Source organism: Camelus dromedarius, chromosome 2 (assembly GCF_036321535.1).
Source record: "Camelus dromedarius isolate mCamDro1 chromosome 2, mCamDro1.pat, whole genome shotgun sequence".
In the NCBI taxonomy this organism is placed as follows: Eukaryota; Metazoa; Chordata; class Mammalia; order Artiodactyla; family Camelidae; genus Camelus; species Camelus dromedarius.
Window position 1 is genome coordinate 81,761,047 of NC_087437.1, and position 23,782 is coordinate 81,784,828.

The 23,782-nt window shown below is 36.5% G+C and overlaps 1 protein-coding gene across 11 annotated transcripts in view; it reads right to left on the bottom strand.

Annotated features, from left to right (window-relative positions):
• Positions 1-20: 20 nt before the first annotated feature.
• Positions 21-23,782, bottom strand: part of CMSS1 (cms1 ribosomal small subunit homolog) — a 333,561-nt gene continuing 309,799 nt past the window's right edge. For all 11 annotated transcript variants that reach the window (XM_031457043.2, XM_031457038.2, XM_010978480.3 and 8 more), the window contains 8 exons: positions 17,285-17,356; positions 15,362-15,491; positions 11,807-11,866; positions 10,553-10,655; positions 7,063-7,123; positions 6,533-6,620; positions 1,650-1,738; positions 21-329 (listed from right to left, as the gene is read on the bottom strand). In XM_031457043.2, the coding sequence (XP_031312903.1) occupies positions 246-329; positions 1,650-1,738; positions 6,533-6,620; positions 7,063-7,123; positions 10,553-10,655; positions 11,807-11,866; positions 15,362-15,491; positions 17,285-17,356 (687 nt within the window). In that variant the 3' untranslated portion in view covers positions 21-245. The remainder of the gene's footprint in view (positions 330-1,649; positions 1,739-6,532; positions 6,621-7,062; positions 7,124-10,552; positions 10,656-11,806; positions 11,867-15,361; positions 15,492-17,284; positions 17,357-23,782) is intronic.

A 23,782-nucleotide genomic window follows, 5' to 3' on the forward strand; every position in this document is an offset into this window, starting at 1 on the left:
CTCAGTCTGTGTAACAAAAATCACACACAAGCCAGTGATGCTTTATTATACAAGGGTTTTGGCAAAGGACAGATTCATTTTTGTCAAAGAATCCCCATGAAACATTCCCAGCGATCCATCTGGTGACACAATTAACTTAATAAAACAATAGCTGATATTTTCTGAGTGCATATGCAATGTGCTGAAGCCATTAAAGGAGATGCAAATCCCACCATGAAAACTGGAATCTTCATCAGGACCTAGATTTAGAAAAGGCCCAGCTTCAAAGATTCTGATTTGCATAGACTGAAGACTCCCATTTCCAAAAGTTCAAAAACCTCCTTTCTTATCTAAATGAGACAAAAGAAAAAAAAGGTTAAGATCAAGAAAAGATGGTCTTGATGAATAAATTCAACCATCTGGACTCTCTGGTATTTTATGCAGTTGTTACGGCCAGAACTAGGAAGAGAAAAACCTGCATTTTATTCAGAGTTGAAATATTTACAAAAGTAAAAGAAGATGTACTATATAAGGCATCAGTTTCATTAAAATGCCCTTTTGTTTGCAGCCATTCAAAATAAAAGCTCATAAAAGAATCTTATACAAAAGTGTTTCAAGATATCCAAAGTGTGCCTAGAGTATACATAATATTTCAATGTAGCAAAACTGCTAATAATAATCAACATAATAAAAATGACTATAGGTTATTCTTCTTGGAGACTATTTCTCCCTCATTATTATAATTAGAAAACTAGTGGTGACTTACTCAGATGTGTGTGTAGGGAACTGAGAAAATGGTTTTCCCGTCCGAACTGATGTCTAATATAACTCACCAATCAATTATAATCAGATTTGGTCATTCTGGGGATATAGTTTTACATAGTAAATTAATTCATTCAGCATTTTTGGAGGAGTAATTCCCATCTTCTTTGATAGTTTCTGCCATGATTTATTCCTGGTTGGTGACTAGCAGCCATGTTTATTACTGCACAACCCTATTCTCGCCAACAGCAGCTTCTAAGCATCTGGGTAGATTGAAATATTAGTCCCATGGTAACATGGTGGGTGGCAAATCAATTTTTCACATTATGATGATAATGGATTACCTTCATAAATATATAATGAGCTAATGCTGTTCCCACAAAGGTATTCAATCAGCTCTAATCCATTGAGACATCAAAAAAAATTTCCCATTCCCCCAAAAAACAAAACAGCCCTCTAAATTAGGTAAGTGGGGATGTGGAGATGCAGGTAATGAGGCAAGTTTGTGCCCCCCACCTCCAAGTGCACTTATAAGGATGAAAGGCAAAGATAATTGTGTCTTTAAAACAAGGCACAGGGAAATGTGCCAAGTCCTCCAGATCTTTGTGTCTCTCTAAGGTACAGTATAGATGTGGTCCCCAGTGAGGCAGAGGCCATTGGTTATTTAACGAAGAAACAAAGCTGATTCCTACAAAACACATGGAAAAGATACAGTTATGTGTAAGGGGTGAGATGGCCTCTATAATTGTAGTTACTTCAGAGTTAAAGGAAATCATTTCAAAGGCCAGAATGTGCTGGCTCCCCATGTCAAAGACTTTATTACTGTGTTTGAACTCAAGTTCAAATTGAAAAAAAAAAAAGAAAAGAAAAGATTAAAGGCAAGTGCTGGATTGCTGGTTACATGGTACCTCGGGAATGTCCATCATCCTCCTCAATTTTTGATCTCTCCAGTTCCAGTCAAAAACCAGAAACTTTAAGGGGTTCAAATTAAGGCCACCTGAAAGAGACAGGGAGAGTGTTGCTACATTAAAGAACTCATGACCTAAGTTTATTAAAATGATTTTTTATTCGCCTGGTTGCTTTTTGCCTCATTTGCTCTCTTCTCCCCCGGCCACTAATCTCTGCACATTTAAGTGCTGTCCTTGCCTGATGGAAAGCAAATGTAGCACTTGGAGTCTTGCTCCCTTTACAATCTTATCGCTGATTCTCAACGAAGCAGGGAAGCTGCTCTTGCTAAGCTTGTCAAATGCTCAAGTGTTGGCAAAGAATCAAACCCAAGCCTCCATTTCATGAAGCTTCAGAGGATGAAGTCTTCCCGCCAGGCATTTGATAAAATATATCCTGCAGCTTGGGGTAGTGGCCCTGCAGAGGAGTTGAGTCCAACAGAGTCTGCATGGCTGTGCGGAGGTGAGTGGGTAGAAGGATGAGGACAGGGTTGCAGGGTTAATTTCAGGCAGAAAAGAAAGTTAAGATGAATGGGTTCTATTCAGAATTTGAGGAGACTGGTAAACCGCTTAAAGTCTCATTCCTGCTGTTTTCCCATCTATTTAGAGACAATTATGGAATGTGGGGCCGGAGAGGACCTCAGAGATTGTCTGTTCCTCAGAGGTCTCAGAGCTGGGCAGTCAGTTTTTCCCTCTGCCCCCAGCTGTTACATGTTACACCTGGAAACATAAAGAAGCCTTCCTTTATCCTGCAGCACTTCCCCTCGATACTGTTATTTCAGTGTTTCCCTCTCTGCCCAAAAAAACTTTTCCAAGCTTCTTATAACTACAGTGCCTCTTATTTAAAACTTTCTCTGCAAAATTAAAAATGATAGGTGAGGAAAAGACAATGAGCTGATAGTGTTCCCCTAAAAATAACTGACTGCTGGTGGGAGAGCAAACAAGTACGGTCTCTCTGGAAAGCAACCAGGCATTATACAAGAGGAGCTTTAAAATGCTTAGTATGTGATAAAATAATTCTCCTTTATGACATAACCCAATAAAATATCAGACACTTAATGCATACTTACTTGTAAAGATGATCACTGTGTATTACTTGTAATAGCAAAAACAAATTAGAAAGACCCCAAATATCCTATCAAAACAGAATTGCTCCAAAAAACAATATAAACTGGTGTTAATATCCCAAAAAAATATAAAGAACTCATACAACTCAACGGCAAAAAAACAAGTGATCTGACTTAAAAATAGGCAGAGTAACTGAGTAGACGTTTTTCCAAAGAAGACATACAAAATGGCCAATAGGTACATGAAAATGTGGTCAGTGTCACTAATCATCAGGGAAACATAAATCAAAATCAAAATGAGCTATTGCCTAATACTTGTTAGAATGACTATTACCAAAATGACAAGAGATGTGGGAAAAAAGGAACCCTTGTGCACTGTTGGTGGGATTGTACATTGGTGTAGCCACTATGGAAAACAGTATGGAGGTTTCTCAAAAAAATTAAAAACAGAACTATCATGTGACCCAGCAATTCTACTTCTGGTTATACACCCAAAGGAAATGAAATCATTATCTCAGGAAGATATCTGCATCCTCATAATCACTGCAGCATTACTTACAATAGCCACGACATGGGAACAACCTAAGTGTCCACTGACAAATGACTGGATAAAGAACATGTGACACACACACACACACACACACACACAGTGGAATGTTATTCAGCCATAAAAAAGAAAATCCTGCCACTTGTGACAACATGGATGGACCTTGAGGGCATTATATATACTAAGGAAAATAAGTCAGAGAAAGACAAATACTATATGATCTCACTTATATGGGGGAAACAAACAAACAAACAAATCATTTCATAGCTACAGAGAACAAACTGGTGGTGGTTGCCAGAGGTAGGGGGTGGGAGAAAAAGCTGAAGGTGCAAAACGTAAGAATTTTCAGCTATAAGATAAATACGCTCTGGGGATGTAATACATAGCATGGTAACCATAGTTAACAATACCGTACTATATATTTGAAAGTTGTTAAAAATGTAGACTTTAAAAGTTCTCATGAGAAGACAGAAAATTGTAAATATGTGAACTGACTGATTTGTATACCATGGTCAGTACAATGTTATATGTCAATTATATCTCAATCAAACTAGAAAAAAATTCAACAGAACATATGTAGCCATTAAAAATGAAAAATTAAAACTAATTCATGACAAGGAAAGTCCTCATGAGATATATTAAGTGGAAAAGACAGGCTATAAAGTTATTACATGCAATATGATTTCTACTTATAAAAATAAATAGATAAATGCATAGAAAAAGACTGAAAAGAAATATATTTAATATTAACTAACAAGAGATTAAAGTGACTTATTTTCTTTTCTGTACCTTTTTTGCATTTTACAGAGACTCATAATTAGAAAATTCCCTTTTTTATTAAATAAAACAATACAATTCTGACTATAAGTGTATGGATCCCAGTGTTACAGGATATTTTTTGATGTCTAGAAACTCTCCTTAATATATCATATATGTAAACATCTTAAATCATAAACAGCTATATAAAATGAGTTATGGGCCACTTGCTTTGCTTTGCTAGATTTTCAGTTTCTAGAGTGCTGGAATTGTTCTTTTAAAATACTTTGTACGGTAACATCTGTAGTTAATGAATATTAAACCATTCAACCAGTTAGAATCAGAAGTTATTTTCATTAATATTATGAAAAAGTCAACAGCTCCTTAAATGATTTTTCCATTCCTTAAATGAAATAAGCCTCCACAGTGAGTTTTAACAACTCTGTAGAAATCTAATTTCAACAATCTGGACAAGTTTGTTCTCGCTCCCCCCCCCCCCCCTTAAATATTAAATATGTAGAAGAGTGACCCTGCTGCACGGGGTGCCTAGTGACACACACAAATCAGCTAGAATCCAGGAAGGGGAGAGGTGGATCTCTGGCTAAGAGGGAATGGGAGGGCGCATCCTTGGCCTTTCTTGCTGCCCAGCCAATTTCTCCCAACTCTGTGTCTTACAGACTATCAGTGCCTGTCATCTGTTCCTTCACTTTCAACACCCTCCTCAGCCCACAAGATAAAAATCCAGCCAATTACTGTGTAAGATCTACTCTCTACAATCTGACTTTCTTTCCAACTGAATCACAGGCTACTACGGCCCACGAAGTCTCAAAACAAGAAAGGTGGTCTCTTTAATAAAGGTACTAACGGGTATTTGTTGAGTTCTTAAGGTGTGACATCCATTGTGTTTAGCTCTTTATTGGTATAACAATTCTTTGAGGTAGATGCTATTACTATCTCTGGCATTCAGAAAAAGAAATAGGGTTAGAAAGGTTAAGAAACTTGCCAAGTCACAGAGCTGGTAAATTGATGGACCTTGGACTTGCATTCAGAGGTTTGAGTCCATAATAGGGGCTCTTAACCTCAGCATAGTATTGCCTACTTAACACCTCCTCTGGTTGCACACTGTGCACCTGCCTGTCTGCTTCTGATTCAGCTGTTCTCCCATTCCTGAAGGCTTTCCTCATGTCTCCATACTTCAAAGATCCTATTTTAATCCTCCATATACTTCAAAGATCACTTAAAGACCCTTTCCTCTGTAAAATCTTCCCTGCAGATTCAGCCACCATAACCATCTCTCCCTCATTTCAATTGCTATAGGATTTAGAAGTACTCATCTGGCCCCTGGCATTTACTGCCTCATGTTGTCAATCTCATTCTATGTACATTTATCTCTTCAGCTGGATCAGGAGCTCCTCGAGGGGAAAAGCTTTGGAACCAGGAAGGCCTTGAATGACAGCTCTTGGGACGGGCTATGTAACCCTTTTAAGCTTCAGTTTTCTCTCATAAAAATTAAGACTGCTAGCCTTAAGGATGCTGTGAGTACTAGATGAGATATGTGAGAGTGTCTGGCATAGCACTGAGTGCAAAATAGGAACTCAAAAAATATTTGCTTCCCTTCTTTGTCTGGGGCTACCAAGTTTGTTACTTCCTTGTAATTGTGCAGACCTCTGCATATCCTGGGTTCATTTAATCCTGGATGATTTTCATCTGGAGAGAAACACTAGTATGTTTAGCTCTTGTTTGCTTCCTGGCAAATGATCATCTCTATACTTAGCTACTATACTGATGAACACTTTACTTTTAGATACATAAAAATCGAGGACTAGCCTCAGATAGTTATAAAATAATGTTCTATTACTGTATTAAACAAGTAATTTGGAAATGAGCATTGAAAAGAAATCTTTAATCTGTCTGAGGTAGAATACATAAGATTATCAGCAGGTCAACAGGTTTTTAGGCTTTGGTAAAGTCAACAAATTATAAAAACCCACTGGTGGATGCTGTCTGGAATACTTTCTGGGTAAGGCACTAAAAGAGAAATACATTCGGGAGAAGTATAATACCTATATTTCACCCACAGAAACTGCATTTTTGTTTCAACAAATTTTTATACCAGCCCTCAACTAGAATGGGAGTCCTGGGGGGCTGAGACTCAATTAAGTGAGAGGGAAATACTCAGCACATCCAGCTATACAATTGCAAATTGGTGGAATAATTGTGGATCCACTAACCTGCTTACAGCAACTGGGATTTGAATGTATTTAGATGGGCACGTGCACTGCAGTTTCCAACAGTCCTTATCACTCCCTACTGCATTATACCTGCTGGCAGCTTTAGAGACTAAAGGCTGAGTTTCCAACTCCTGAATTAACACAGAGGTCTGGTTTCACTACCTCACACATGTGGTTTCCCAAACTCACATAGGGGTCAGGCAAACTCCCAGCTCTGAATAGGAGTATCACCACCTCTTTTCATACCTTGTTTAATGAGTTCTTTAATCCTCCCTGGAGTTCCTACACCAAGGTGTACCACACGCTTCTCCAGCAATTTTACCTGCTCCTGGACCTATTCCAAAATGATGGAGAACAAAGAAGAATCATCAAAAAGTTCAATCACAGCCCAATTTAGAGTATTTACTGTAAAAGCTAAGAGGCAAAAAACAAATGGAGCTACCCTTGTTTAGGGACAACTTCCAGGGCAAAGAAGAGTAACATCAGACAGAAAAGCATCTCCCTAGAAAACTGGTAAATCTTCAAAGAATCCAGGGATCAAACCTCAGCTCCTGTACAGAAATCTCAGAGCATAGGGGAATGTTGACTGTTGGGATAGATGAAGGAAAGGCAAAGAAAACCAGAATGGTTGCTAAATATGTTATATAAGGGAGGCACCAAAGAACATGCTTGCTAAGGAGATAAGGAAAAGAGGCTGAAGCAGAGAAACTGAGGTCTGGAGGTGGCCTTTATGGATCACTTTCATCTCTCACCAGGAACGATATGCCCTTGTTTACCTTTATATGTTTTGCAAATAATTTCATAACTTTGCTGTCTCCTCTGAATGCAGTCATTGACCTGATGAAAAAAGAATAGATTAACACATAAGAAAATTCACTACTTAAGTATTACATCTTGATTTATTCAAAACATGTGCATGTATGTGTGCACATACATGCATATGTATGTGGATACACACACACACACACACAATTCTAAGACACATACACACAAACAATTCCCATCTCTGGAATAGAACTGGGGTGGCCTTTATTCAAGCATGTATCTGGGTTGGCTTCTAACTCTCATACACAAGGTTAACTTTACTTAGGTTTCCTTGATTATTATTGTATTATTTAATTATTTTATTTTGGTGTGTAGGGGGGAATTAGGTTTATTTATTTATAGAGGAGTTACTAGGGACTGAACCCAGGACCTGGTGCATGTTAAACACGTGCTCTACCACTTGACCTATACCCTCTCCCGGTTTCCTTGATTATTGAAACATGTAGATCTGTCCTTCACTTCTGTTAAAATGAAAATAACAGTCCCAAAATGGCGTCACTTGTGCTGTTCTCCAACTGCAGTATCAGCCTCTCCCAGAAATGTAACCTTAATCAACCACTCTGGAATTTCTGGTCAAGCACCAGAAAGGTAATCTGTCAAGTGGGCCCTCTCTACCCACCAGAGTAAGACAAAATCCTTGCTGTTCCCTTCCCCTTCAAAAGAAAATGTCCTGGCCTAAATATAAATCTTTTCTTTTATTAATAGATCCCTTGCTCCACCTTTTTCCTATAAAAACCTTTCATTTTTGTACAACCCCTTGGAATGCCCCTCCTGTAGCTAGAGGGGATGCTGACTGATTCATGAATCACTGAGTAAAGCCAATTCAATCTTCAAATTCACTCAGCTGAATTTTGTTCTTTTAACACCTGTAACACAAAAGTTCTATATTTTAGGCCCCTTGCAGAAAATTTATCTTCAAACTCTGCAGTATAGTTCTCATACAAAATTTGGTTGTGAGAAGTATCTTAGCAGTGATATCAGCCCGAGATCTACGGAACGCAAGGGCACATACAAAGGTCTGTCTGTGGCTGTCCTGAGGGGGCAGAAATGAGCTGGCAGGGGTTAGCAGGAGGGCTTATGTCCTTCATTCAGAGTAGCCCCCCGCCCCCACTTTATCTACATTGCAGAGTGAACTTTTCTGTAAAATTTTATATGTGGAAATGCTTTGGGTATAAATGGGTGTAAAAGAATAATCTTTTAGTTGATGTTTGGGAATAGAACTAACATGGGAATACTGCTCAGAATGTTACTTTCCTTTATATATCATTATTATATTTGAGAAATGCTACTGGCCAGTAGGACTACATAAGTTTGCAAAATAGTGACTCATGCTATACAAACGAGTTCTGTTGCACTCAAGTCTGCACTTACACACGCACTTTCTCCATGGCAAGGTTAACTAGGAAGACAATTCAGAGAACATATTTAACATAAGTCGTGGTTCTCAAGAGAGCAGACAGTCTTACAAAAGTTAGAATTATTTAATGTTAGCCTTTATGAATGGGGCTTCTTGTGCCTGCTCAAGAATCACTTAACCTTGAAATGGATCATTATATCACTGAAGACACAGAAAAACACTGAGAATGGGCAAATGAAGTACGACAACATAGTGTTTTTATGCCCCTCAAAAAGGCATTTATGTACAGTTAAAACTCAAATCGATGTGACAACTTGTTTTTATGAGGCCACCTCCAGGCCCACCTCTTTGCCATTAGTGCTTGAATCTGAAAGGAGTTCTGTGGTGGTAGTTCTTGAAGGAGTGGAATGTCAGTGTGAATTCTTATGATTTCAGAAACAGCAAGTACAGCTGTCCAGAAGCAGTTGGAGTTTTGAAGATCAATTATGCTTAGAGCAGAAATAGTTGATACACTTTTGTTTTATTGAGAGGGTGTGAGATACAATTTAATGTGTTGCCTAGTGGGAAAGGAGGGTTTGAAGGACTGGTAACTAAGCTTAAAAACTACTCTACTAAATTCATTGTCAGATTAGTTCATTTAGAAAAATAGATGCTAAATAACCACCAAGAGTCTACATTTGCACCTCAGTCTATTTGATCAAGCTCCTTTTCCCTCAGGAATTGGATTTTCTTTTGTTTTGTCTCTGGTCAAAGCCTGGCGCAGAGTCTGGCATAGAGCCTGGCCCTAGGAGAGGGTGAGTCTCAGTAAATCCCACTTTATTCTGATGGCTCTTCTCTGAGAGCTGAATGTTACCACAGATCCAATGGAAGCCTTTTTGTTTATTCTACAAAAAAACAGTAAATGAAAAGGTATGTGAAAGCACTTAGTAAAGCCCCAACAAATCTTTAAAGCGGAATTTTTACATTTAAATTTTTGGTCCATTTGGCATTTGTCTTGGTATAAGAAGTGAGATATGGCTACCAAGTTGTTCCAACACCAATTATTAAATAATCCAACTTTCCCTCTTGACGCGGCACTCTTGCCACATGCTGCACTTTCAGATGCACATGGGTCTATTTCTGAATGTTTGATTCTGTACCACTGTTCTGATCTGTCCTTCATGCATGTGCCAGTTCCACAGTTTTAATTACCGAGACTTCATTTTTTTTCAAATAATCTGATAAATACTACAGGCATAGAATCCTTTCTAACATTCTTGTTCAGAATTTCCCCAGCTATTTTTAGTTCTGTATTTTCTCATATGAACTTAGAATTAGTTTCTCCAGTTTGAAAAACAATTTCATTGAAGTTTCATTGGGAATCTGTGAAATCTGCAGATTACCTTAAGTAAAACAGACATCTTTACATTGAATCTTCCTATTCAAGAATACGGTATGCCTTTTTGTTTGTTTAAGATCTTCTGCATCCCTCATGTAATATTTTCTCTATCTAAATTTTGGTAAGTTTATTCCTTGGTGTTTCATTCTTTTTCTTGCTATTATTTTAAATTAAATCTTTTCTTTCATTATTCCTACAACTGGCTGTTGCTTGTATAATCTCCGTGCTTTTACCCTTGCCCTCTACAATGTGTGCTCTCCACACAGCAGCCAAAGCGATCCTTTAGAATGACTATTCACATCATATAACGTCTCTGCTCACAGTCCTCCAATGGCACACCCCATCGCAGGGCCTTTTGTACTTATTGTCCCCTCTGCCTGAAACCCTCTTCCTCCAGATATCTGCTTGGCTTTCTCTCACTTTGTTTAAGTCTTTGCTCAAATATCAATCTCCTGAGAGAAGTTTTCTGTGACCACCCTTTTAAAAGTAGCCCCCATCCTCTTTGCCATGCTTGATTTTTTTCTTACATAACTTATTATTATCTGAGATTATTATGTATGTTTATTTGTTTACTTTAAGTTCCATGAGAGAAGGGACTCTGTGTATTTTGTTCATTGCTACATCTCCAGAATATAGAACATACCAGCTTGGCACGTATCAGTTACTTCGAAAACATTTACGAAACAGAGTAGGTGAAGCTTCCCACCTGATGAGCTCCAGGGCTCGGACGGCAGAGCCACAGATAATCAGCATCAGGACCGATTTCTTCTCACTGTGGTTTTTCCGAAGTTTCACCCACTTAGGGCAGACTGAAAAGAGGCCGTAAGAAAAATATTACTCTAAATATAGCAAAATAAGGTCCCCAAAGTTGGATATTCTCCAATCACTTCTTTGTTATTGTTTAAGTAAAATAAAATATAATGAGCATTGTTTAGATTCTATCCTATACTGATTATTCTAGATATTAGATTAAAACGAAATACTAACTTATACCACAAAACACATAATATGCTAAGTAGCTAAATGTGACTAGTTTTAGGACTAAGTTAAAAAAGTCTGTAATAATACAACATTTTCTATATTTTATGTTTGATGCTTGAAGGCAATGTTGACTAAATAAGGAAAAGAACTCTGATTTAATAATGTTAAATTTTAAAGGGATACTCGGCGTAAGATATAAAATGGAAATGATATTAAAATAATAGCAAACATTTATTAAACACTGACACTGTGATAAGCACTTTATGCAAATTTCTCTTTTTTAGTTTTCATAATTCAGTGAGATTGGTTGTATTATTATCTACATTTACATTTGCTGAATTTGAGGCTAAGAAAGGCTTATGAACTCAAGTTGAATGTCGTCAAAATTGGTTAGAATTTGAAAGAAGAATGTTACATTTTTATCTCTAAACTGTTCACTGTTGGCCACAAATAAATGACTAACTAGCATGAAGAATCTAGTTATTACTGCCTACATACAATATTTACTGAAAAGGTCAAATTAGACTGTCTACGCAATAGGCATGGTCTGAGCTCTGAACATGGGAACAGAATTTCAGAATCTCAGAGCTGCGTTCAAGATCATATAGTCCAAATTCCTTGTCTTTCAGATAACAAAATTGAGTCCCAGAGGAGTCCTCAGTGACTTGTCTTGGGTCAAAGAGCAAATTAATGGGGAACCTGGGACTACAAAACTAATAATTTTTTGGATTCTAAGACCAAAACTTTTACTGTGTTATAAAACAAAAAGAAGACCAAAATGCCAGAGAAAATAAGAATAAATTTAAATAAATAAAAATTAGTATCAAGATGGACCTAAAAGACCTTCATTTAAAATCCATTTAAAGTAGAAACCTGATTTTAAATGTAGTTTTCTAAGTTTTTATTTTAAAGAGATAGACCTTATGTTTTAATGGAAATAATAACTTGATAAATAATTTTAAAAAATGAGTTTACTTACTTTCTTTTAGGTATGATGAAAGACTGTGAGTCAAATCATTGGCCTTGAGGAAACAGGAGTCTAGAAATATAAGAAACATGCTTTGTAGAATATTTTGCCAACACATACATAATCAAAATAGATTAAATGTGAAAGATGTATTCTTGAACAGGTTGTACATTAGTGAAATGGGGACTCAGATATTTTATCTTAAAAGTGTTGTCTAACATTTATACAACAGCAACAGCAGCAGCAAAAAGTAAATTTCTAAATGTCCATCATTTCTTAGAGTAGTGAAATAGAAGCTTGCTGTATCATTCAGTTGACTAATAAAATATCTTTATTTCCAAATCCACAAAATAGGCACTATACAAAGGCAAAGCTGAAATAGCTAACAAATCTAAATGGAAATGCTGAAACTCACTAGTCATCATAGAAGTGCAATTAATACAAGATGAGATAACACTGCACACACATTAGAATGGCTACTGTTAGAAAGATGTATAATACCAAGTGTTGGTGAGAACGTAGGATGATGGAAACTCTTGTGAACTGTAGGTGTAGGTATAAACTGGTATAGCTATCCCGGAAAGTAGTAAAATTAAGATGTATACACCAATGACCCCAGGATCACAATTCCTGAGTAAATAATGGGAAGAAATTGTTGTGTGGTCTATAAATAGACATATTCAAGTCTATTCACACTAGCATTATTTTTAATACTGGGGAACTAGAAGCAGTCTAAGTGTCCATATAGGAGAAAATGGATGAGCAATATATAGTAGATGAAATCAGTAGACTACTACATAGCATTTTAGACACAATGAACTAGACGTAAATAAAGCTATATAGGCATATCCTGAAAAAGTGTTAATTAAGGAAAGAAGCAGAATGAGAGGTTCAGCACATCACTTAAATATATTATAAAATGTATACACATGCAACAACATGACATATTTTATAAGAACATATACATATTTTAAAATGTATATTAATACCTTAGAGTGAATGTCTATGGAGAAAGGAAATTGGAGTGAGGTTTGGGGAAGAGTGGGAATAATGCATCAAAATACAATATAACACAACACAATGAAAGACAATGTGACATACTACAATAAAACATAGGGGTCTTGCTCAACCAATGATGATCATGATCTATCAATTATGTACCTGAGATGTATAAAAAAGCAACATCATGTTTATCATCCTAATTCTTTCTACAAAAAAAAAAAGTTTGTCTATAAACACAGCAGAGTGCTAAGGAGTAAATTATTACTAAATTAAATGAAGCTTATGTTGTGACCCAGCATACATAACTCATAGTATGTGAGTACCTATCTTCAAAGATGTTGCCCTCTATACTGTTAAAGAGCCTTTGAATTCTTTAAAACTGTAATCTCCCAGGACTGGATATGATCAGACTCACCTGGAGAACTTTACAAAAGATACAGATTCCTGGAATGGATTCCTTTTTGCGTAGTGAGTCAGAATTCCTTGTGGGGAGGGCCTGGGAATTTGCTTTTTAAGTTCCTGGGTGATTCAGTTGTGGCCGGCCTACAGGCATTTAGCACTGATCTAAACCACACTGCAGCTCTCAGGAGGACAGCTGAGTTAGCTCCAAGTGACTCTTGCCTCAAAACTCTAATTAAGTTCCCATGTGTATGACATTAACAATGTACAGTGTACAGTATTAATTGAAAAGACATGTTCCTGCCTTACAGACATAAACAACCTCAAACCACAACCAAGTTAGATGATCGGCAACTAAATAGGAACAATATTTTATTACTTACATCCACCTTATATTTATGCCCCTTTCTGAGCCTGTTTCAAATAATTGTGTGTCCCTCCTCTCACCTGATGAGAATTCCTTTGTGTCCTGGGTCCTAACAGTGTAGTGATGGGCCTTTTCTCTAAAACCTTCCTATGATGTGTTCATTCACTGTGGCTGAGAATGGCCTCATTTCTTAACTGAAAATGAAAACCAAATTTTTTTTGGCTATAACAGTATTTTTAACATATTTTAAACATTTTCCCCTAAGCCAACCCATGACCACACATTCTTGCCTAATTATATTACTGAACTCTAATGATGATAGATATAATATAATGTAAACTCACTATGGAACTCAAATGACTCTTTCAAGGTTTCTTCTGACCTCTACTCTCTACAATTCTAGCAAATTAAGGTTTATAATGTTCCAAGAGGTTACAGATAGCAGCAGTCCCATTATCTTTCCTCAGGTGAAGGTAAACTAACAAAGAACTACAAGGGAAAATTGACACTAAGTCACAGTAAAATCAAACTTCAGTTACACCTTGAAGAGGCTTTGTTGTAACACTTGGTTTCTGAGATAGAAGAGCCAGGACCTAGCTCTCGTGCAGAGGAACTGCTGTGCTGAGAAGAGTGGTCTCTAACTGCTGTTGGACCTTCTGATCTCTGTAAGTGGAAAACTCCAGAAACTGCACATGTGGAAATGAGCTCCTTCAACCCCCTAAAGGATATTCCTTTTGGAAAAGGAACAGACAGGGACACTGATATCTCCAGCCTAACATGCATTTTTTTTAAAAAGGCACATTATTACAAAGAATTATAAAAATTCAGGGAATGGGCTGTTTTTCAGCTTCTCAAGACTCTAGAAAGCATACAGTTGTCATGGAAAAAGGAAATCAAGCTACCTTTGACTTTTTCCAAAAGCAGTATGAGATATCCCTAGTAGTCTACACATAGCTTATCTGAAGCAGTGCTACCCAAACCTTTTGTGCTTTGATTTTATAACATCTCTTTTCCTCAATCTCTGCACAAAAGAGTTACAGGATATAACATTACTTTGAAATTAATTAAAATTGGTTGTTTTAAGAATTTCCCAATATCTTTTAATTGTAAATATTCTAATACAGTAGATCTCAAATAATAGCAGGCTTAAGAATCACACGGGGTGAGGTGTCAGCCTTGTTAAAAATGCAGAATTTTGTCCTACCTTTAGATAGCTTACTTGAAAAAATCTTGGCTAGGACCTAAAACACTACCCTAAAATGCACAATTATGACTTCACATCCAGGCTAAGGATAACAACAAAAATAAGATGCTATTAAAGCTAAAGTTCTTGTCTATAAAGGGTGAGTAAGTCAATGTTTCACTTCTATACTTTCATTTGTGTGCTTATCTTTATTTTTATTTAACTTCTATCCTCATAAGGGATTCTTATTCATTAAAGAATCTGCCAAAAAATGTATACCCAATTAGCCTTTTGAATAAAAAATTACAAATCTTTCTATTAGATTGAACAAATACCATTTAGCATCTTAATGAAGATATCACCCAACAGTTAAAACTATGAAGTTGAGGAAACGAGTATCAGCGTGTGGAAAACATATCAGCCCCCTAGCTGAAATACCTAGCCATAACACACAGCAGAGAAAAGGTGAACCTGTTTTGCTCCTTCCTCATCATCAGGAAAATTGCTAGCAACTAACAATGGGTTTTGCCAAATAACAAGCCTCAGAATAGTAAGAGAAGGAAAAAAAGAAAAGAAAAAAAAAAAAAAGGAAAACAACAATGAAGCTTGGTTGTACCTGGCAGGTTTAGTTCTTCTAATTCAATCACTGAGCGATTACTGCTAAAATAGTCCTTCATCAGCTTCTGTAGGTCTTCAGGTGTCCCTGGTTTTGGCTCTGATTTTGCAAGAACATCAGTAATTTTCTTCTAATAAGAAGGAAGAAAAAAATTGGAAGCAGATTTTTTAGAATGGAATTTGACTTAAGATAGGTCGATGCCGCTGGCATTTAAACTGTACACAGGTTTTGGTGATAGCCAGGTGTGAACAGGAGTTCTAATAAACACACTTGAGAAACTTAAATGATACTTCTCGGACATAACTACAGCTTTGAAAAATGAACAAATCATCTAAATGACTCCTTGTAACCCTTGGTCTGTGATTTCTAGAAGAACTAAAATTTCTGCAGGAGTCTCTATAAAAGGGTACTATTTTTCTGTTAAAAGTCAATAAAACTTGTTGCTTGTGGAAACCTCTTTTTAAGCCTTAGACAATTTGTACTCCTGGGAGAGTAGAATTTTGAGAATTTCTTGCCTAACCTGGTTCTTAAGGCATTATGTTTCAGTTTGGATTTCTGGGATTAAAGTAAGAGCTGCATATCTCAGCATAGGAATGCACTAAAGGGGGGACATTTTAGACCTTCTAGTCTCAAGTCTTGGGAGAAACAGTCTTGAATTAGCCCTATGGAAAGCAGAACAGGAAATACTTCACAACAGTTATTTTGATCTGGACTTATTTGTGTAGCATTTACTGAATGCCTGTAATGTACTAGGAACACAGAATCGTTCATTTAACTTTCATCATAAACTTCCCTCCTTATTTCCTTATAATATTTCACCAAAGATCCAGAAAGAAACATTCCCTGCCTCCCACCCCAGCTTTTTTATTCTCCTTCCATACTATCTTCTTTTTATACCACTGCCAAGAATGGTCAAAGTTCTGTCAGATGAATTAACTTTAAAAAATATGTCATCAGTGGGCACATTTTAGCATGACCTCAGCCAAGGCTAAACTATTTAGCTGGAGTTCTGACCTTGAGCCACCAAGAACTTAACACTCTTGAAGGCCATTAGTGTACAAACTATCAAAGAGAAGTTAAAGTCATTTCTTTAAGAACTTGCCAAACCTCAGCCAATTTGGCATCTCTCATCTTCCTATTTGGCCATTTGTGAGCAAAAGAATCATACGCACACACACTCTCATTTTTCTAAAAGCTTGCTGTTAAGTAATTGGTTTGAGTCCATCTTCTTTGCTCTAATCCCAATCATATTTCCTCTGCTGACTTCAGCAGCAGACCCTTCTTGGCAGGGAGAGAATTACACTGCTGTTTTCACAACTGTGGTAGAAGGTCAAAGCCAACCACACTTTCTTCAAGCCTGAGCCATCAGAAAGTTTGTATAGGAGCAACAAAGTTTTCCATATGTTCACAGGCAAGTATTAAAATCAAGGGGAGACTTTTGCTTTAACTTACGGTTCCAAATTAGAGTCAGAAATGCCTTATACTTATACTACCTTCATCTGTTTATTGTTTTCTTTTTATTAATACTCTAAGATATAAGGTTTTAAAACTTGAAATGGGTAAGGAAAGAAGGCTGGTAGATTTCTTTTCTTAGAGACAGAGGGGCCAGAGGACAAGATAGCTCTGGGCCCCTTCTAGAATCAGAAACTTATGTCTGACTTCTAACCACAGTGAAAACACAGAGTGGGTAACAAAGATGTTTGGTGCTCCACAAGACTGAAATAGGAATTAGAAGAATTTATTTTTAGCTCCAACAGAAATACCTATTACTAGTGACCTTAGGAAAGTCACCAAACCTCAAAGAACCTCACAATCTTTGCATCTCTAAAGTGGGGATTACAATAATTGCCTCATCAAAGTATACTATTTAACAATGTGATGGAAACCATGTGGGGCCACATCATTGTAAGAAATTATTATTACCTTTCTCCTCTTCCTGGTTTTGGTGGCATCTTCACTTGTTTCCTTTGGTTTTATCAAGAAACATTCTTTAGGCTATAGGGAAATACAAATGAGAAAACTTTCATCTTAGCATGATGAAGTGTCAACTAAAGATGTGGATGCCAAAGTACCTATTGTCATGCACGTATTCTCCAGAGTATCTTGATAATATTCCATAGACAAAGAGATACTGGAAAATGCACTAAGGGCTTTTATGCAGGGGCTGGGCTGAGAGAATTTGTGAGAAAGTACAAATGACTTAAGACTGGAAAATCTTTGAACAAAGGTCAAAATGCGTGAATGAGTGTGTGTATATATATGTTTAAGGTGATGGTACAGGATATTAAAGATTGAAGACAGTGGCTAGATTTGTAAAATACAGGGAGAAATAGATGTGATTAAAATTAAGATGTGGTAAGAAAGTCATTGACTACTATGACTGGTGTTTTCTATGAACCAGCAATGTACAGGCCTGTTTTTCCCAGTCACTCATCTATTATTTTGTTATCCATTCCTCTCCTCTTCTCAAAAAGCATAGAAAATCTAAAGTAGGATAATTTACTTTTGGATATGTTTACTTACATTTTTATAAAACCAGCTGCACCAAATGCCTTCCCTGTAGTGACTATAAAATGAATGTTTCTGCTGATGGTCTGACAAACGTCTCAGCACCACGGCATCCTGAGTAATTGATCCTGCCTGTTGCCTTGACCTCTGAGTACCCTATACAGTTTAGTGCTATTTTTACCCTGTGTGTTTTTTTTAAGTGTAGAAAAACAGGAAATTTGGACTAAGATCTTGATTTATAAAATAGAATGCTTCAGATTCCATATTTATTAATCATAAGCCATTATATAAAATGTTTCCTGTGTTGGATCTTTTATTCAACATTTTCAAACAAGTTGCCAAGTAAGATATAAAATGTAAGTGAAAACTTACTCTGAATTTTTCTTGATTAAGTTTCCATTACAACTAGAGAGTACTCAGTTTAAGCTGGTAAGCTGCTAACTAAGGCAATCTTGTCTCCACTGGCTCCGTTCAAAATGATCACAGATGAAGTTTTCTATTCAAGTTTGCAGACAGCCTGAAGAATAAGAATGCCTATGGCCTGAAGCCAGAGAGATATAATGCTATATAATTTCTTCAAGCCCAGGACCAGCAGTTTCTAGACTCTGTTTCAGTTGTATAGAAGGAGATTCAAAACGCTCAGGACTAAAGTAACATGGGAATCTTGAAATTTCACTCCTCAGTTAAAACAAAAACCTGCAAAGTATAACTGCTTCATAGATAAAGAAAAGAAAGATATTATGACCTCTTTTATTCAGAAAGATAAGATGTCTTGTGGATGCAGATGCATGTTAATTTGATGCCAATTAGAAGCTGGGCCAAGGCCAGTAATATGTCACAGAAGCTGCCAGATGGTCATAAGAGTCCAATTACAGACCAGGCCAACATTCAGCTCATGCTCCTATGGCAAAGGCCTGGATACGATTAGCAGATCCCTGAAGGCATACAGCAATATCTTGTCATCAGTGTCAACGTTTTGGGAAAGGAGATGTAGAAACCTGTTCCATTTTCTTATTTAGCAAATGGGGGTGCTCTCTAAGAGTATGGTTCAATGTGCAAGGTTGTATTTATGCTAGGTTTACAAAGCCAATTAAACACGACTCAAATTAAATGTGAAGATGAGCTCAGCTATAAGGATATGGATTCTCCAATTATGGAAGAAAAAATAAAAACATAATTCTGAATCATGCAAAGGAAAAAAGAAACATGCTTGACGATTGCTTTTGTTAAGATACTATATCAGGTTTACATATTAGGTTCAAATTCTTACATCATCTTAGAGGAAACACAGTATGAGACTTGTTTTCTGGGAGCAGCCACTTTAGCTGGTTGTGGCAGAGTGCTAATGAAGAAGCAAGTTTAGGGGGGTCAATTTCCATAGAAGTGAGAGGACTTTATGAAGCAATACAAATCCCATAGTACTGAAATTCCTAAACTTTGTCAGCTGCCTTACAAATGCTGATGTTTACCCTCAGAAAGACTAGGTAAGAAGATGAGGAAGACTCAAGGCAGGCCACCCAACCATTTCTAGAAACCAATTCCAACAGTATCTGTCTTTGACAGTTAATAAGTAATGTTATCTCTTTATGTAGCGATTTTAAATATGTACTCTAAATACAGAGTTAAAAATTTAGAAGAATCACACTTGCCCAAAAATATACAAAAAACTTATTAAGCTTTAAATGAAGCAATTAGGGTATGTTTTCAATTTCTTAAAGCATCAAAAATTATATCCTTTAAGAATGATTCTTCTGCTTAAACATGGCAAATCATTCTCAAAACGCCACTAAAATGAAAATAAAGGAAACTAAAAAGGTATTAAGTCTACAAGGCCTAAGAAACCAGGAGAGGATGACAGTAGTAGAGAGATTTCAACAATTTTCTGGAAAATAGAAAGTGGTTGAAATGAAATGGAAGCCATATTTAGGAGACGGAGACAGAGAGAGAGAGAGAGAGAGAGAGAGAGCGCTGGCACTTGGCTTTTCCCCTGTCGGACTCTGAAAAGGTTCAGAAGTTGGTGGCACAAGGTACTGCAGAGAGGAAAGGGTTTAAAAGAAGGAGACTGGCTGAGGGTTTATATTTAAAATGATTAGCTTCCCTTCTACTCCCATCTGGCTATATTTTCTGCCCAGGCAGTCAAGCAACTATCCTATTGCTGGTTCTTGTCATTTTGCTCTCCTGGAAGAAGACGGGAGGTTTATTCTCTGGAGAGAACAAGAAGATCAAGAAGTCTGGCACTGAAGAGATAGGGAAGTCAGTGGTTGAGGCTCATTTCCTTTTCCTGTCTTTGTTTCAGGATGTCTCAAGCCAGGCTCATGTAGTAACACGTAGGAGATTACTGAATTCTTCTCTAAAGGCTTAAGAGAAATGCCATAAGAGAGGGACATTTGGGGATTCTATAGTAAAAGTTCAGCTTTGTTATCATTATCACTCTACCATGAAGTCTACTAATTAAAAAGCTGCACTTATGCACAAAATTTTCCATAACCTTTTAGTGTGTCTCTTTTTAATATGAATAGACAGCTAAGGTTCATCAGACATCTAAGGAAAGCCTCCAACACAAGAGCAGATAAACAACAAAAAGAAAAAAGAATCCTGAGGAAACAGACACAGTACTTCAAAACAATTACAATTAATATTCTCAGAGAGAGAAAGGAAGAGTTTTGATCCATGAAACAAGAACAGGATGTTATTAAAAAAGAAAAAAAAATCAGAAAAATTTTAAACATTAAAACAAATAACAAAGTTGGGGTAAAAATGCAGGAGGAAAGTATGAAGATAACATAGAGGAAATCTCTCAGAAAGATGAAAAATAGTAAGAAAAAAAAAGGTAAGAAAATTAGAGAATTACCCCTGAGAGAGTCAACATACCAATAAAAGGTATTATAGAAAAAAAATAGTCATATTAAACAGCAGAGAAGGAGTGATTAAAAAATAATATAAGACAAACTTTCCAGGACTGAGGAAACTTAATAGAATATTAAACTCCAAACTGAAAGCCCATGAAGAATATGGTAAAATGAAAAAGAAAAATACCCACACTAAGAAGCATCATTGTGAAATTGTAGAACATCCTGGACAAACAAAAGATTTAACAATTACTAAAAAGAAAAACAATAACATACAAAATACAAAAGTTCGAGGAAAAGAATGGTGGCAGACCTTGCAACAGCAATAATGGATGCTAGAACTCAGTGGAACAATGCCTTCAAAACTATGGGTAAATTTATCTGCAAATTAGTTTTTATACCCAGCCAAACTATCAATCAACTTACGAGGGAAAGTTTTCAGATTTCAGTAAACATTCTCAGATATTTGAGGTCTCAAAAATTTTATTTCCTACCCACAGATACTGAAGGCTCTATTCCAGCATAATTGAGGGCTAAACCAAGAAAGAGGATGATACAGAATTCAGTAAATAGGGACACCAACCCAGGAGAGTATTGAAGGGGCAGTAAAGAGAAGTCCCAATTGCTCATCAGACCTACAGAATAACCAATTCAGAGTGGAATAGGATTATGGAGGTCTGTAGGGAAGAACAAAAACTGATCTATTTGCGCATATGGAAAATATTATTCATGGGCATATGGAAGAGATGTTAGAACATATGGGAGCAATTAACAATAGGAATACAGAAAGCTAGGCAAATGAAGAAAAGAGGTAATTATTAGTGCCATGAAAATAAACAGTTGTATAAGAAAGGAGGGATGATTATAGCTTCTCTTTTTTTTCAGCATTGAACAGTATTTCCATGGGCATAAAAATGAAAGAGTGGTACCTGTTTAACCAAAATGTGATACTGTGTTGGCAGAAGAGGTAGCAATTGGAGAAGCAATAGGGTGTAGACGAAAGGGCTATGTCCTCATCTGCTACCTCAGGAAGTTACTAGATAATATCAGAAAGTGATAAATCAAGAAACAACAGTGTAAACTATATGCAGCAAATAAGGAAAAGAGCTAAAGGCAAGGCTGGTTGCCTCTAAGGAAAGATAGATAAGAGTCGGGAAGGAGACTGCTGTTTTTTCAATAAAAACTTTTAATAGTGTTTGATTATTACTCTGGTAAAAATAAAAAATTTAAATTACCATTTTATAACAAAAACAAGCATGTTCACTGTAAAAATAAAAACAACTTAGAATTGGCTTTTGGGTTTGGTCAAAGGTTATTCAATACATACTCACCAAAATGTCTAAAATTAAAAGACTGATGACTCCAAAAGTTGACAAAAATATAAAGCAAAAACAAAAAACAAAAACAAAAAACTATCATACACTGAAAGTGGGACAGCAAAAATGGTACAATCATTTTTGAAAAAATTCTAGCAGTTTTTATAAAATTAAATATGATTCAGCAGTTCTATTCCTATGTGTTTACTCAAGAGAAATAAAAATATGTTAACAAAAAGACTTGTATATGAATGTTAATGGTAGATTTATTCATAAAAGGTCCAAATAGGAAATAGCCACAGTATTCATCAAAAGAAGAATGGATAAACAAACTGTGGTATATTTATATAATTATTACTCAGTGTTATGGACTGAACTGTGTCCCCCATAATTCATATGCTGAAGCCCTAATCCCCAATGTATTACATTTGGAGATAGGGCCTTTAAAGAGGTAATTAAGATTAAATGAGGTCATAAGGGCTGGGTCCTAATCCAACAGGACTGGTGTCCTTATAGGAGGAGGACAGGACATTAGGGATATTAATACACAGAGAAAAGACCATGTGAGGACAGTGAAAAGGCAGCTATCTACAGACAAGGAGAGAAGTCTCAGGAGAAACTAAACCTGCTGACACCTTGATCCTGGCCTTCTAGCCTCCAGAACTGTGAACTTATGTTGTTTAAGCCCCCCAGTCTGTGGTACTTGGTGATGGCAGCCCTTGCAGACTTAATATACTCTGCAGTTAAACAAACAAACAACAAAAAAGAACCACTATCATCAACATGAATGAATCTAAATAACATTGTGCTGAATTTAAAAAAAAGCCTTAAACAAGAGTCATACCTTATATGATTTCATTTACATGAAATTCTAGAACAGGCAAAACTGATTTTGGGATGAAAAACATCAGAACAGTGGTTGCCTAGGGGCAAGGAGTTTGGAATGGCGATTACCAGGGAGGTGGCATGAAAGCATTCTGGGATGATGGTAATGTTCTTTATCCTGCAGGGTTTTGTGTTACAGAATTATATGAATTTGTCAAAACTCATCGAACTGTACATTTGACATTTGTGCATTTTATGGTATGTTAACTTTACCTCAAAAGGAAAAAAAAACCCTTTAAATATTGAACTTTAAAGAATAATATGCATGCTGAAGTATCTGGGAGAAGTATACTGATTTTGCAAATTACTTTGAAATGTGTCAGAAATAAGGTGATTGATGGATGGATAGTGTGTCTAAACACACTGTTCAAAAATTTTGGACTTTGAGGACACTGAGGGTGAGGGCTTGCAGAAAGTGAGGGAAATCTTACTGGAAAGTGAAAGAAAGGGAGTCCTTGTTATGTAGTGGTAGGAAGCTTAGCAGTACTGTTGTCTGCAGTTACGTGGAAAAGTAGAAAGTATGTCCAATGCTATGGGTAATCTAGTCAAGGAGATTTCCAAATAGTACTGGAGATGTCACCTGATTTCTTCTTGTGGCTTACACAGTAAAATGCAAAATAAGGGAGTTAAATTGAGAGACTGTCAAAGTTAAGGATATGACTGCAAATACATTTGTTAAAACCTCAAAAAGAATAAAGGTGGTACCTCAGGATATGATTCGGTCACATAAGAGCTCTTTAAGGAAATTACAAGGTGTGCCTCACAGATTCTCTCAAACACGACTCTAGGAAGCTTAAGGGGTCTTGTCCTTCAATTATCTCAGCAGAGGCCTAAGTTAGAGAATGGCTTATCTGGAAAAGATC